The sequence below is a fragment of the Macrotis lagotis genome, chromosome 1 (assembly GCF_037893015.1).
Source record: "Macrotis lagotis isolate mMagLag1 chromosome 1, bilby.v1.9.chrom.fasta, whole genome shotgun sequence".
NCBI lineage: Eukaryota > Metazoa > Chordata > Mammalia > Peramelemorphia > Peramelidae > Macrotis > Macrotis lagotis.
Window position 1 is genome coordinate 121160841 of NC_133658.1, and position 15875 is coordinate 121176715.

Genomic DNA, 15875 nt, shown 5'->3' on the forward strand with positions numbered 1-15875 from the left:
GATAGTTTTACACCTGTATCCAAATGTCCATGCAACATACATGAACTTTTAGCTTGCTAGTACTATTACAACACTAAAAACTTGAAAACACTATTAAATACTAGGAAAAAGCCATCTTCCCCTCCCCCTCATTTAATTATAAATATATTTCAAATGAACATTTTTAACACATGCCATGTATGATATTATTTCTAATTCATAATTGAATACATACCGGAAACTGTGAATGCCCTGAAGTTCCTGCTGCAGAACCTCCTGGGTTGTTGCTATTAAGTCCAAGGCTCCAACATATTCAGAAGTGGATAACAACACCTGTACTGTAGGCTGAGTCTGGTGCACAGTGGCCATTAACTTCAATTTATTATACACTTTTACACAGTTATTTCTGGTAAGTGCCAGTCTTAAAATGCGCAAAGAGCCTTCACACATTACTTTATCAATCTGTGCAATTTTATCTCGAAGCATTTTTACAGCCTGGGAAGTTTTCTTGAGGTAGTCCTGCAATTCGTGCTGAGAGGTCATTGCATGAAAAAATGCTTCTGAACGTAGGGAGATCTGATGAGCAATGTTTACTTCCACAATATCCAGATAATGGCTCAGCTTAAGAAAGAAAAAAAAAAGTCGCGTGGTATTATCGATCAAGTATAGGTTTTCTAATGTGTGCATAAAAAGAAACAACAATCACATAGGCAGCTCTATGAGAGCACTGGTTCAGGTAATCTGCTGAGTGTAGCACCCTTTATGTGGACCTTAAAAAAGAGTTAGGAAAAAAAGGAACTGTATTCCTACTGACTTCCCCTCTATCACTTCTTAAAATCTTGTTCCCATCATGACCCTGAAGCTATTCCCTCCACAGGCACCAATGATCACTGAGATACCCAGTATCCTTCAATTACATTTGACAGAGCTGATCATCTCCTGCATTTGGATGCTTTCTCCCATTTGGCTTCAGGAATATTAATCCAAACTGATACTCCTTCTACCTCCTCTTTTTTAAAAGTATGATTCCCCCCCCCTTACTCTTCCTCCAGCATATATAACCTCCAAGATTTGTCCTCTATTCTTGTATGCTTATATTCTCTTCCTTAATGATCTCACCCAATCATATAGCTTTAATACTACCACTATGAAGATGATTCCCAAGTCTACCTCCAAACTGGATATCTCCATTGAACTCCAGTTTTAAATTTCCCGCTTACAGCTGAAATATCTGTGGATCTCCAAATGAACCCATCTGCCTTACCCCCAAACTTCTCTATATCATCTTATATCTCTATATCATCATCATCATTAGCATCATCTAAGCTAACTATAGTCAGAAAATTAAAGTTCTCCATTATAAATGCAAAATGAATAATTTGATTACATTAAATTAAAAAGGTTTTGCACAAATAAAAGCATGTAACCAAGATTAGAAGGATTGAAGAAAGTTGGGAAATAATTTTTACAGTTAGCATTTCTGATAAAGGACTCATTTCTATTAAACATAGAGAACCGAGTCAAATTTCTAAGAATACAAGTCATTCTTCGATTGATAAATGGTCAAAGGATATGAACAGGAAGTTTTTAGATAAAAAATTAGAACTACCTCTAGTCATATTAAAAAATGCCCTAAATCATTACTGATCAGAGAAATGCAAATTAAAACAACTCTAAGATATCACCTCCCACCTATCAATTAGCTAATATGGTAAAAAGGAAAATGATAAATGTTGGAGGGGAAATAGGAAAATGGGGACACTAATACAGGGTTGAGGGAGTTGTGAAATGATCCAACTATCTGGAGAGAGCAATTTGTAACTATGCCCAAAGGGCTATAAAACTGTGCATATTCTTTGATCCAGCAATACCACTATTAAATCAGTATCCCAACGAGATCATAAAAAAAGGAAAAAGACCCATATATACAAAAATAACTTATAGCAGTAATTTTTGTAATGGCAAAGAATTAGAAATTAAGGGAATGCCCATCAAGGGGAATGGCTGAAGAAACTCAAGTATATGAATATTATGGAATAGTTTTGTTCTGTAAGAAATCATGAGCAGAGGGGCAGCTAGGCGGCACAATGGATAAAGCACTGGCCCTGGAGACAGGAGTACCTGGGTTCAAATCTAGTCTCAGACACTAAAATAATTACCTAGCTGTGTGGCCTTGGGCAAGCCACTTAACCCCGTTTGCCTTGCAAAAACCTAAAAAAAAAAAAAAAAAAAAAAGAAAGAAAAAGAAATCATGAGCAGTAAAAGTTTACAAAAAGATAAATAATGAATACTATTTTTTGATGTAACTGAAAAAATAAGATAAAATTTTTAAAAAGAGAAATCATGAACAGATGAATTTCAGAAAAATCTGAAAAGTTACATGAACTGATATTGAGTGAAGTGAGCAGAACCAGGAGAACATTATTAACAACATTATGTGATGATCAATATGATAGACTTAGCTCTTCTCAGCAGCGCAATGATCAAAAACTATTCTAAAAGACTGGGGATAGAAAATACCATCCATGTCAAAGGAAAGAATTATGTAACATAAATGTTGATTTAAAATATAATATTTTTACTTTTAATATTTTTTCCTTTCTCATTTTTCCCCTTTTGTTCTGATTCTTCTTTTAAAAGGTGACAAATATGGAAATATGTTTAACATGATTGCACATGATATATATAACCTAAATATATAACATGGGACATATATATATATCATATATAGCATGATATATAATCTAAATCAGATTACTCATTGTCAAGGGGAAGAGGGAGGGAAAGTAGAAAAATGTAGAACTCAAAATCTTATAAAAATTGAATATTGAAAACTATCTTTAAGTATGACTGGAAAAAAATTAAATTTAAATTTAAAAAATAACATTATAATTCTCATTGAATTGAATTCCCCTATTTCCAATTAGATGTCATCATACTGGTTTTCTCTTAGCAATATCACTTAAACCCATCTCCTTGCTTTTCTCACTCTCCACTTCTATCACCGTATTTCAGACCCTCATTATTAATTCCTGGACTTTTAGAAAGTGCCTCCTAATTAGTCTCCATCCTTTTCATCCTGTTCTTAACTTAATCTGATCCTATCACTTTTCTCAGATACACTGCATGGCACACACCACACAAGTCAGAATGGACCACTAACACATGTACAAACTTATCCTTGTCCCCTCTCCAACCATCACAGATTTGCACACTCTTTCCTAGGCCTACAATATTCCTAACATAGTTCTCTATAAAAGGAAGGATTAGCAATGGCTCTAAACTTGGCAAGCATTCCATAGTAACAGTATTGTGAACTTAGAAATAACAGCTTCAATAGCATAAGGGCAACAAATAAGAATGCTACAGGAAGGCACAGGTAAGGATAATAAAAATTCTTTGCATCTAGAATATGAGAAGAGAATATCAATCATGGAAAAGGAAGGCAAATTATAAATGAGAACCCAAGGGAAGAAAAGCACATTTATGTAGTTACTTACTATCTAACAACAAAGACAAGAAAAAACTGATGAATGTTAATGACCAGATAATGAAAGCAAACAGCAAAGGCAAGTTTAATCACCTAAAAAAATAAGGAGTTTGGACTAGATGTTCTTTAAGGCCCCTTTCAATTCTAGATCAATGTTTCAGTGATCCTGTTATATATGTGATTAATAATTAAATTATATTTCGTAAGGAATAAGGGGGAAGCATTGTTTAAGTGAAGATTTGTTTTCCAGAGGGAATCAAGGAATGTATGATTATTATTACTGAAGCATGATTACTTCTTAAAGTAATTGATTACATCTTAAAGGAAAATGATCATTTAAACCTTTTTGTATGTACTTTTTGCATTTCAGTTTTAGCATCATAGATAAAGGGTAAGTGCTTTTATTAACTCCATTCTATAGATGAGGAAACTGAGGCTCTAGGAGATTAAGGGGTTCTTGCACAGTTATATAGCAAATAATGGTCCAAAGCAGTATATGAAACAGATCTTTCCTGACTCCAAATTAAGTATCCTATATATTATACCAAACATCAAGTTTATTGAATTGAAAATTAAAGTGGTAGAAAACCTTGGTTTTGAAGATATTTCATAAAAAGTGCTACAAAGTTTAAAGAATAGCAGCAGAGACACCCAGAAGGTCACAAGAGACAAAATCTAAGAAAACAGCCTCCAAAGTTACTAAAAGGATAAACTGAGATCAGATTCATGACTAGAATATCCTTCTATCATTCAAAAGAAACCAGATAGTTTTGAAGGAAGCATTCTCCCATACAGACAGTAACAACACTGCATATTAAAAAGATATAGACATAGAGAAAGGGGGAAGTATGATAGATATGTGGACAAGAAAGAATAGAGGAAGAAAAACAATACTGTCATCTGAATGATACTATAGTTCATCTTGACAAAAAAACAGGTAAGGAATTAAGTAAATAGATCACAAATTGGAATAAAAACATATTATATTAGTGATGAAGGTCTTCTATCATCTAGATATCTAAATATCTACCAACTACAGAAAAAACTATCTCTTGACTTCCCTAAACAATTATTTCGACTTTCAAAATATGGAGGAACCAATATGAAAATTTTTATTTGAATCTATCTATTCTCACTCATACAATCTGTATACTGGGATAGAAATGATGAGAATCTTGAAGGGAACTGACCATTCCAACTCTGGATGAGAAAGAAGTTTCAACTGAGTTTTGAACTTGGAAGAGAGAAGGTTCAATGGATTGAGAACTGAGTAAACTAAGAGGAAATGGAGGCAATAAGTAGTTTTCTAGAAGTTTGGTTGTGAAAAGGAAAAACTTTTTGGATAAATATTTGAGGGAATGGTAGGGTTTTAAGAAAGTTGTTAAAAAGGATGGAAGAGATATAAGCATGTTGTAAGCAAGAGCAGTATATAAGGAAAGTCTGAAGATTGGAGGAAGGGAGAATAGGACAAGGGACTCCTAGGAAGCACTGGAATCAAGAGCACAGTTTTCCAAGGAGAAGGATTACCTCATATTAAAGACACAGCAAGAGGAGGTGAGGTAATGTCAAAGGGCTCTGAGGTATAGAAAAGGGAAGAAAAAGGAACTCTTGCAAATGGTCTCGATTTCTCAGTTAAGGAGGAATCTGTGTTTGATCCTGGGTTCTTTAATATTTTTATCAATACTTTGGATAAAGATTTGGAGGGTATACTTGTTTTGGGAGTTGCTTTTTTATGGTTTTTGCAAGGCAATGGGGCTAAGTGACTTGCCCAAGGACACACAGATAGGTCATTATTAAGTATCTGAGGCCGGATCTGAATTCAGTTCCTCCTGACTCCGGAACTGGTGCTCTATTCACTGCATCTAGCTGCCCCTTAGAAGGTACATTTGTCAAACGAGCAAATGACACAAAGTCAATATATTAAATGGCAGTTAGCATTCATTAAGATCTTGACAAGATAGAAGACTAAGTGGAAGTCTATTAAGATGATATTTAATAGGAAGAAATACAAAGCCTTAGAATAAAAACAAATAAATTCTACAAGTATAAGATGGGAGAAAAGCAGCTAGAAAGCAATCAATCAAAAAAAAAAAACTGGGAGTTTTAATGGACATTAAGTACAAGACAAGTCAAAAGGGAGATGTGGAAACCAAGAAAACTGCAGAAATTTTAGACTGAATTTCAAAAGGATTTTCAGGATGAGGGAGACAACAATGCTGTAGCAGTCCTGGACAGACCACATCTGAAGGACTGCATTCAGGTCTAGGTTCAGCTTCATTTTAGAAAGAACAGTGATAAGTTGGTGACTAAGGAAAAAGTAACCAAGATGGCAAAGGGCTTTAAATGCCTGCCATATAAGAATCCATTTAAGATACTAGGGATATTTAGTCTAGAGAAAACAAAAGTTAGGGGGAAACATGCTTACTGTCCAACAGTATTTAAAAGCCATAATAATATTATTAATAACAAATATATTTATATTATGATTTAAGATTTGCAAAAAATACTTTCTAGACACCATTTTTACAATTTCTCTGAAGTAATTTATTATTATCCCCACTTTACAAATGAGGAAACTATGCTTCAAAAGCATGAAATGAGCCAATGATGATACAGTTAATAAGTGCAATTGAAAGGATTTAAACCCAGTTGTCATCTGACTAACATACTTCCCACTATACATCATGCTACTTTTAATAGTCTTATCATGCCCAACATCATTAGCAGGACTAGGAGCAACTGGTAGAAGTTGCAACAGAGCAAACATAGGCTTGATGAAAGGAAAAAAAATTCCTGGATCAAACAGTCAAGTCTACTGAAATCTCTCTCTTTATTCACAACCCTGTTTAGGTACTACCTCCTCCACAAAGCCTTTGCTAGTCCTTCCCACAGATATCACCAGCTAGAAGTATCTTTTCTACTGAATATCTTATCTCTTTTGACCTTCCTTAAACAATTATCACATTCCAAATTATATTATTTACATATATATCTTACATCCCTTACTAGAACTATGTTCTTCAAGTCTGTATTATCACTTCTTTGCATATAGTAAACACCTAAATGTCCACTAAATTGAATCCTCCAGATCCAGGAGGTGCAGAATTACTACCTGTGTGATTCTGAAACACCACTTTACTTCCCTAGGCCTCAGTTTCTATAAAATGAGAGGGTGGGACTAGATGGCCTCTGAGGACTCTTCTAGCTTTAGATTATTTTTTTAAATTTTTGCAAGGCAATGGGTTTAAGTATTAAGTATCTGAGACTGAATTTGAACTCAGGTCCTCCTGACTCCAGGGTTGATACTCTATCCACTGCACCACCTAGTTGCCCCCTCCAGCTTTATATAATCCTGGGGGGGGGGGGGGGAACGACACAATTAACTTCCTTTTATAATCTTGTCTCAATTTCATGTTAACAAAATCATTCCAGTTACAGTACATGGAATGTTGTCAATGAAACAGTAAGCTCTTCCTTAGAGATCACTTAGATCAGAAAGAATTCTCTATTCTTTCAATTAATTTTATTTTCAATTTGCTCACATTCTGTCTCATTTTTCAACTCTAGATTTTAAAAAATTTTAATAAAAAACCAATTTATATGTAATATTTTATTTTAAACACAACCAAACTTTAATTACTAAATTAGTTTGCAAAACAAACAAATTCTAATATTCACAAATCAGAACACTGCATTGTTTCCTATTTTCTAACCAAACACATTCCCTTAAATATGTCACAGTCCCACCCTTCTCACTCTTCCTTATAGCTGGTGACATAACTCTCTCTCAATACTGAGGCAATCCTGAGTCTACTTAAAACCACATACTTTAAGAAATAGAAATGACATCCCGTGCCTCATAAAAGAGAATTTATAAATTTTCCCCATAAATGTTTAGATTTGGTTTATAATTTTCTTTCAAATGTGTTTAAAAATTAGCTCCTTAAGAAAAACTTAAAGAGGATTTATCTTTCCTTTAGAGAGTTCAAGCACAGTACAGTAGCCAGGATCATCTCAGAAAGCCACTAATTTCTGTGGGTCTCAGTTCTGTTCTCTGCAACAGGAAGAGAGTGAAGATCTCAGATCCCTTCCATCTCTGAATGCTATGCCAGGAAACCCCCCACTTGAAACAGAATATGAAATAAACTAGTATTTTTAATTAGGACTCATGGCAAAAGAAATGTAGACTCTTTATTATGGACTATGAATAAAAGGGACCTTCTCTGACTTTTTCCCATTTTCTTCTAAACAACAAAAGTTCATTGTTAAGGAGGGCTCAGACTTACAGGGAGCTTGTCAGGGTTATGCTATCAGTCTCCATAAGGTGTCACTAGAGAGTAAGACAACACATTTTCTTAACAGATATATGAATCACTATCAGACACTATATATTCTCAATTTCAGAACAGGAAAAAGTCTAATCAAACTGGATCTTTACTTCTTATTATAATTGTAAAAGACACATATTCTAGAAATAATGAACATGAGTTTAAAGTGAAGTATTCAAACATCCAAATCTCAAATGTCAATTTTAATTACTTAATAATTTAATGATATAATCAAATTAATGTATGCAAATGTCTACACACATTTACTTCATTAAGTTTTAAAGAGGAGAAGCTGGGTCTATAGCCCAAAAAGATCACAAAAAAGGGGGGGGGATTGCTGGGTCATACAGTGGATAGAGCACCAGCCCTAGAGTCAGGAGAACCTGAGCTTAAATTCAGTCTCTGACAATTAATTGCTGAACTGTGTGACCTTGGGCAAGTCACTTAACTCCACTGCCTTTGAAAAACAAAAAAATTATAAAATTTATAAAAATTATAAAGTTATATTAAAAATTTATATAGAAATTATATAAAAGACCCACATGAACAAAAATATTTATAGCAGCTCTTTTTAGAGTAGCAAAGAACTAAAAATTGAGGGAATGACCATCAATTGGGAAATGGCTGGACAAGTTATGGCATATGAATGAGCAGCTGAATGTTAGAAAAGTCTGAACAGACTTGTACGAACTAATGCAGAATGAAATGAGCAGAACCAGGAAAACATTGTACACATTCACAACAGGTCTTCTCAACAAGCCAGTGATCAAAGGAAACCCTGAGAGACTTGGTATGGAAAACAACATACACATTCAGAAAAAAAACAACAAAAAAACCACTTACATAAATTTCTAAGCTTTTATTTTACTTTTAAAATATGATGAATGTAGAGCAAAGTATGTTTTTTCTTTCTCATGATTTTTTTTCTTTAGCTCTAATTATTCTTTCATAACATGATTAACATGGAAAATATATAAAACACAATTGTACATGTACAACTTTTGCCAAATTGTTAACTGGCATGGAAAGAGGGGGAAAGGAAGAGAAGATGATAAAATTGTGGAACTCAAACTTGCAAACTCTGCATGTAATTGGAAAAAAAGGAAAAATGTTGGTCAATAAGTCCAAGTACATAAAAGTATTTTGTCCTAACATTGAAAAGTTTTGTTTCAAAACAACTTTTGTGAACTGAACAGGAAAATATTTATGACTAGAGATTATAACTTTCCATTTCATGGTTTAATGAGACATTTATGAAAAATAAAATTTCTAAGACTAACACATTTATATAGTGATTTAAGTTTACCAAGTATTTTCTTCATTTTACCAATAAGGAAAATGAGGTTCAAAAGGTAAAATGATTTACTCAAAATAAGAATTAAGTCAAGGTTCCAACCCAGGTCTGCTGACTCCATGCTTTTATTTACACTGTCTCCTAGAAACTTAAAGGTAAGTAACCAAAATCCTGTCTGGTTTCACTTGTCATTTTAAATGACTGCTTACATAAATTTCTAAACTGTTATTTTTGCTCATGCTAAAAAAAAAGCAATATTTATACTATGTTTTATATATATATATGTATTTATAGGTATTTATCTATATCTATATAAATATATAAAAATATGAGGGAAAAGTCTTAAATTTTCCTCCTTCCACTAAGAGGCAGAAGATTTTATTGTTTTCTTATTCAGGTTGTAGGCTTAAATAATCATAAATAATGATATTAAAACTTTAAAAGAAACACTTAAAACCAAGTAATTATAGTCTTACTAAGAAATAATACCACATTTTGAAAATGGAGTTTTCTATTTGTCTTTCAAAGGTCACAATGAATAATCTCATAGTGAGAATTTACCTTTTCTTGAAGCAACTTTGAGGATGCTGCATCACGATTTCCTTTTCCTCCAGCAGTATTAAAATGAGACCATGGTAAAACTGAATTAAATGTTGAGGGATCTTCCAAGGCAAAATCTGGTTTCAAAAAAATCTAAAAGAAAAAAACTATTTCAATCTCTCACAAGCACTTTATTTAACGTATGCCATTCATAAGACTATGAATAATAAATCTATAAAACTCTACATGTGAATAGCATAAGTAAATTAATGTGTAATTTCTTTTACGATTTCAAATAATTAATCTACATTATTTAATCAAATCAGCTTGACATGGAGCAGGTGGAATAAAAAGAATCACACTCTCTCAACTGTAAGTCAATGTGGAAATATGGACATTTCTTCAAGGTCTTTTCTCTTGCATCACCCCTAGAGAATGTTCTTATTGGCTGGGTAGGGAAGTCACTCAGAAAGTATGGATAGTTCTCTATATTCAAAGGACAAAGGGCATATTTGAAGAGAAATAGCCAAATTTCTAACTGCCTTTTGGCTATCTCTATCTAGATGTCCTGCTGATACTTCAATCTTTAAGTTTTCAAAATTAAACTCATCTTTTCTTTCATTCATTTAACAAGCACCACTCAGCATCTCTTATGTACAAGGTATTTTGTTGTGTCCTCAGGATTAAAAAACAAACAAAAATAAATTATTCTTGACCACAGTAAGCTTACATGCTACAAGAAGGAACATATTCTGGTAAATCAATAAAAACCATACAAAATAAAAATACAAATGATTATTTCACTGAGGGAATCAGGAAAGATAAAATGCAGGAATTGGCAACTGAGTTAAGTTTTGGAAGGAGCTAGGGACTACACAAGGTGGAGATGGATGAGGGAGGGCATTCCAGACATGCAAGGAAACAATCTGTGCAAGGTCATAGAAGTAGAAATAATATCATGTGTGAAATACCATGAATATAACATGAATATGACAGAAACAGTGTGTGGGAAGAGGAATAATATGAAATAAGTATGGAAAAATAGGTTGGAAATAGTCTGTGAGATCTCTGAATGCCCTCCAGAGGTTTGTATTTTATTTTATATACAGCAGGGATTTTACTTCAATATTTCTTGATCAGGGAAATGACAGACTACCAATTTGGCAGCCACAAGGAAGGCGGATCAGAAAGGGGAGAGATGTCAGAAAGATTAATTGGGAAGCTATTATAATAGTCCACTAGGGTGGGGGTCTGTGTGTGGAGAGCAAGGGCTTGACATGAAAGATATTGTGGCAATCAGTGCATTGTGTGTGAGGGTTGGGTAAAAGAGGGAAGGGCTGAAGATGATACTGGGGTTACAAACATGAGTGACTAGAAGGATAGTAATGCACTTGGAAAAAAATGGGAAAGCATATTTGAGGGTGGGTGGTGAGATAAGGAATTCTGTTTTGGACAAAATCATCTACTTGAACATATTCAACTGGCATATCTGGGAGTTTCCACATATAAATGAAAACTGAATCTATGAATGCTTCTGAGGTCACCTAAAGAAAAGACATGAGGGGAGAATAAGGAAATAGGCCTAAGTGGACCCTTGGGGGATACATATAGGGGTAAGAACACACCTACCTACTTCCATCTTAATTGTTCTGGTTCTGGCTCTCATTGTCTCTTGCCTGACCTTCTGTAATAACTTCTTTACTATACTTACTATTTTCAAGTCTCTGTCCTCTCCAATCCATCCTTAACACACTTTCAGAGTAATCTTCCTAATGGGCTTTTCTGATCATATCATTCCTCTATTCAAAAATGTTGAGTGACTATTCATTATTATCTACTAAATAAAATAAGAACTTCTTATCCTAGTATTAAAACCCTTCACGATTTAGTTCTACCCTATCTTTCCCAGTTTTATCACATTTATTCTCCCTTCCTATATTCTATATTCCTGCAAAACTGGTTTTCATTCTGCCTCTTCTCACAAGCAGAACAGGTCTTTTTGCTCAGGTACTGAACAGACTTCTCCATGAAGCCTACTTCATCTCTATACATTGAAGTCCTTCCCTTCAGCAAGATCCAACACAGGTATGATACTATCTTCTACTCTGAAGTCTTTCCCGACTTCTCTATTCAGAACCATCACCACCCAGCTCGTTCATTTTTTTCCCCTGGACCTTCCCCCTGAATTAATATAGAGATCAGAAAAACTAACTAGAAATTAGACAGATCACTTTCCTAATCCTTGATTTTCATTAGGCTTAATGGCAAGTTGGTTAACCTCCTTGGGCCTCAGTATCTCCTGTGTAAAATGAGGGGGGTCTAGATGACTTCTGCTTTTCCTTTCAGCTCTAGATCTGTGATCCCATGAAGAGGGAACTCAGAGTGAACTATTCTTGGAAGACAAATTCTGAAAATCTGAAAGGCAGCATTTCCCTAAAGTACCTTAGGTACTTGTTCCAGATCTGTCCTGGATTTATCTGCAAGAAAAAGAAAAGAATGTGTGATGAAAACTTTGTATTTCATTGCAACTTTAAACAAAACTTCTAACTAGGGGACCACAACACAGTAACTACCTCACCATTTGTACATTGCCACCCATTTTGGGGGTTCCTGTATGACCAGCACTGTTAAGCAATGAAAAAGAAATAGTATGTGTTTCAAGATCAGTTTTCATTATTTAGGTACTTGCTATAAGAATCATTTGTATTACATGAATATTTTACTAGAGAAAATAAAACATTTTCTAATGGTTAAGTGAATATAAGCATTAATGAGATTAAATTGGTGTATTTGGTAGCTATAACAAACTTCTATGAACTTTAACACAATCCTATAGAAGGGAGAAAATATAGCAGAAAAACTTTATTTTTAAAAAACACAAATTCAAACTCTAACAAAAAAAATTTTAATGGTTTTAACCTAAGGAATAGAAGAATTAAAAAAATTTGTCTAGGGGAGGCTAGGCAACGCAATGGATGGAGCACTGGCCCTGGAGTCAGGAGTACCTGAGTTCAAATCCGGTCTCAGACACTTAATAATTACCTAGCTGTGTGGCCTTGGGCAAGCCACTTAACCCCATTTGCCTTGCAAAAACTAAAAAAAAAAAAAAAAAAAAAAATTTGTCCATCAACTCATGAAAAATTCCTTAAAATCAATGGGTGGTATTCTGTGTAAAAGGTTGAAATTTAAAAAAAATTCTTTTCCTAGTCACAAATACTCTTCCTTACTAAGGTTACTATCATCAAACATATATACTGGCATAGGGAAGGAGAAGGAAGAGAAGAAGAGATCTCATTAAAAATGCATTTAAAAGTTATTACACTAATAAAGTATAAAAATGTTACTGGAAAGTAGAATATGTAATTATTCTTATAGAGTCAATAAGTGTTCTCCAAATAGATATTACTTTTTTCATTCATTCAATTAAGTATATAAGTTGTTACTTCACTCATATTATATAACATGATCTTAAAATATGCACCATACCATGAGTATGTAAGAGAGTCCTATCAAAGGTATCTTTTGGAGGACAAATAGTCTTGCATCTCTCATGAATCTTCTCTCGCTATTAAAAAAAAAAATCAAGACAGTATTTTGACATCACTACCAGAAAATAATGTGTTTTCAAATCTTAAAAATGTTTCAATATATGCTAGTTATGCTCCCATCCCAATTTTCCAACTTTTGCCACTAGTTTCAACAACTAAGAATACAATTAACTCCAATGTATATTTACATGTGAGATATAGGAAATAGAGACTTAGGTTCTAATCCTGCCTCTATTACTTATTATTTGTGTAAAACTGCTGCAAGCCAATTTCTCTGTTTCATTACCCATAAAAATTTAATTGTAAGGAAATCATGTTGTAAATCTTAAAATAATACATAAATGTGCATTATTACCAAAGCATTATTTATTACCAAATATTGCTGTGGCAAGATCATATGCTAATGATCAATCCACTTGACCTATTTAATACAGCTCTGTGAAAGTTGAACAACAACAAAAAAGAAGCATGGCAAATGGAAAATGCTCTCATAAATTATTGGTAAGGGAGAACAAAGGATTATTTTAAAAGAAATGCAACACTGATATTTGAATGTACATATATTAAATTCAAATATAAACTATCTACTAATACTTAATCCTATGTGCTAATATAAAATTTTATTCTGATACCAATCAGGAACTACCTATAGCACTTCTGTCATTCCAGGGGATGTGAACAATACAGGAGTTGAACATCTGAAGCACTATCCACAAAGGGGCAGTCTAACATAGGAAAAAAGTATTGGACAATGAGTCAGGAGCTCTGGATTCTACACTCACCTGTCATGAACTCATTTAATACCCTGAAGCAAATAATTAATCTTCCTCTAAGTGACTCCTCATTAGTAAAAATAGAGAAATACTTTAACTTTCTATAGATCTAATGTGAGGATAAAATAATGGATAAGAAATAATAACTGATATGTAAATGTCAGATATGATATAATCATGAAATCTGAATTTAATTCTCAAAAAAAAGTCACTAAGCTGTTCACATACTTTGACCCAAGAATACAAAAGAAGATTTGTAAAAGATGTTCATTTAACCAATCATTAACAGGTTAATTCATGAGTTCAAATGCTTTAAACAAAAACACCCTCTGAAAATTCTAGGCAGTCTATGGCTGCATTCAACAGGGAAAGCAGCATTACAGATTTGTAGAGTAAAATTAAATTCTAATAATAAAACACATTAATATCTCGATTATCAATAATATGGTAAAAAAATCTAATTCAGGATAAAATATGATCAGATGAGGAAATGTAAAGTACTGTTAATGAAATTTTGATATTGTTGCTGATAGGAAAAAGGAATAGTTAAGCTTATTATTATCCTTAAATATTTGATAAATTTTATGATAAAAGAATTTTTTCTGTAAGATAATTGTTAAAAATCTAAAAATATCCAATAATCTACTTTTATTTACAGCAACACAGTTAGACACTGATCTCAGAAGCTAAGGGCAAAAACAAAAGATTTAGAGTCTAACCCAAGGTCCAAAACTCATTCATAGAGCATTACTACATTTTTTTATTATACTAATTGGTAATATGGTAACCATGTAGTCAAAAATAAATATTAAATTCTATTTGTGATCCTTAACATGGTTTGGTTAGTTGATGCAGCTCAGAAGAGCTAAAAATTAGGACATTCATGATTTAGACAAAAGTTATATTTGAAAATTTTCACAACTAGTTGCTAAAAGCAACAAGGACTTGGTTTAGAACACCACTAAAATTTGCAATGGACTTTCTAGACATATGAAATAGAAAGAAGCCTTATTTATTTTCCTCTTGAAAATGAGGACAGAATTTCAGATACTGAACTATATAATAATAAATAGCATTGCTAAATGTTGGGAAAGTGTATTTATATAAACATATTCAAACATTATAGGCTTAGAAAAAACTATTAAGAATACAATAAAAGGAAAAATGGGAGGCAATTTAAAAATTAAAACATTAAGCACCTAAAAATGATATGTCTATCAACTAGCTTATTGAATTCATATTATCATTTTTTCAAACAAAACAACCCAAGAAGAATATAATGAAAAAGCTGGAAAGAACAGTCAATTCAATGAATAAAGAACTGGGCTTCAAAAAGATCTCAAAGGCTGCAATGATAAATCAAATCTAACAAGATAAAATTTAATAGAGATAAATGTATGGTCTTTCCTACACTTGGGTTGGAAAAAACCCCACAGAGAATGACATCAGTAGATGACAGTTAGCGTGAAAAATCACTAAGCATTTTAGTGAATAGCAAGTTCAATCAATAGCTCAACAGAGACATTGAATGATGGAAAAAAAAAATGCTGATTTTGAGGTCAGAGGATATGGTACAAATCCCAGTTCTGCTATTTACCACATGTGAGACTTCCCTTACTCTGGCTCTAAGTTTCCTCTTCTGCAAAATGTGAGAATTAGATATTGAGTTTCCAGGGTACCATGCAATTTCAAATCTATGACTCCATTGATTTTATAAAGTAGAGAGAATTGTGAAGAAATTTTACCTATATTAATGAAATCAAGAATCCTTGAAATATTAGCATATGTTGTAGTAATTGGCATATTAAGTAGTAGCAAACAACATCTCCTCATAGTTAAGTCATTGATTAACAGTCAAAAGTAGCAGTTTAATATTTTAATCCATATTTAAACTAAATTTGATAAAATAAAAATACATAAGGG

The 15875-nt window shown here is 33.0% G+C and overlaps 1 protein-coding gene across 1 annotated transcript in view; it reads right to left on the reverse strand.

Moving 5' to 3' along the window:
- VPS54 (VPS54 subunit of GARP complex) overlaps positions 1–15875 on the reverse strand; it is an 86188-nt gene that overhangs the window by 49911 nt on the left and 20402 nt on the right. Inside the window, exons 4-7 of the mRNA XM_074207169.1 lie at positions 13118–13196; positions 12074–12108; positions 9653–9784; positions 215–600 (exon numbers count right to left, since the gene is read on the reverse strand). Coding sequence (XP_074063270.1) covers positions 215–600; positions 9653–9784; positions 12074–12108; positions 13118–13196 — 632 coding nt within the window. The remainder of the gene's footprint in view (positions 1–214; positions 601–9652; positions 9785–12073; positions 12109–13117; positions 13197–15875) is intronic.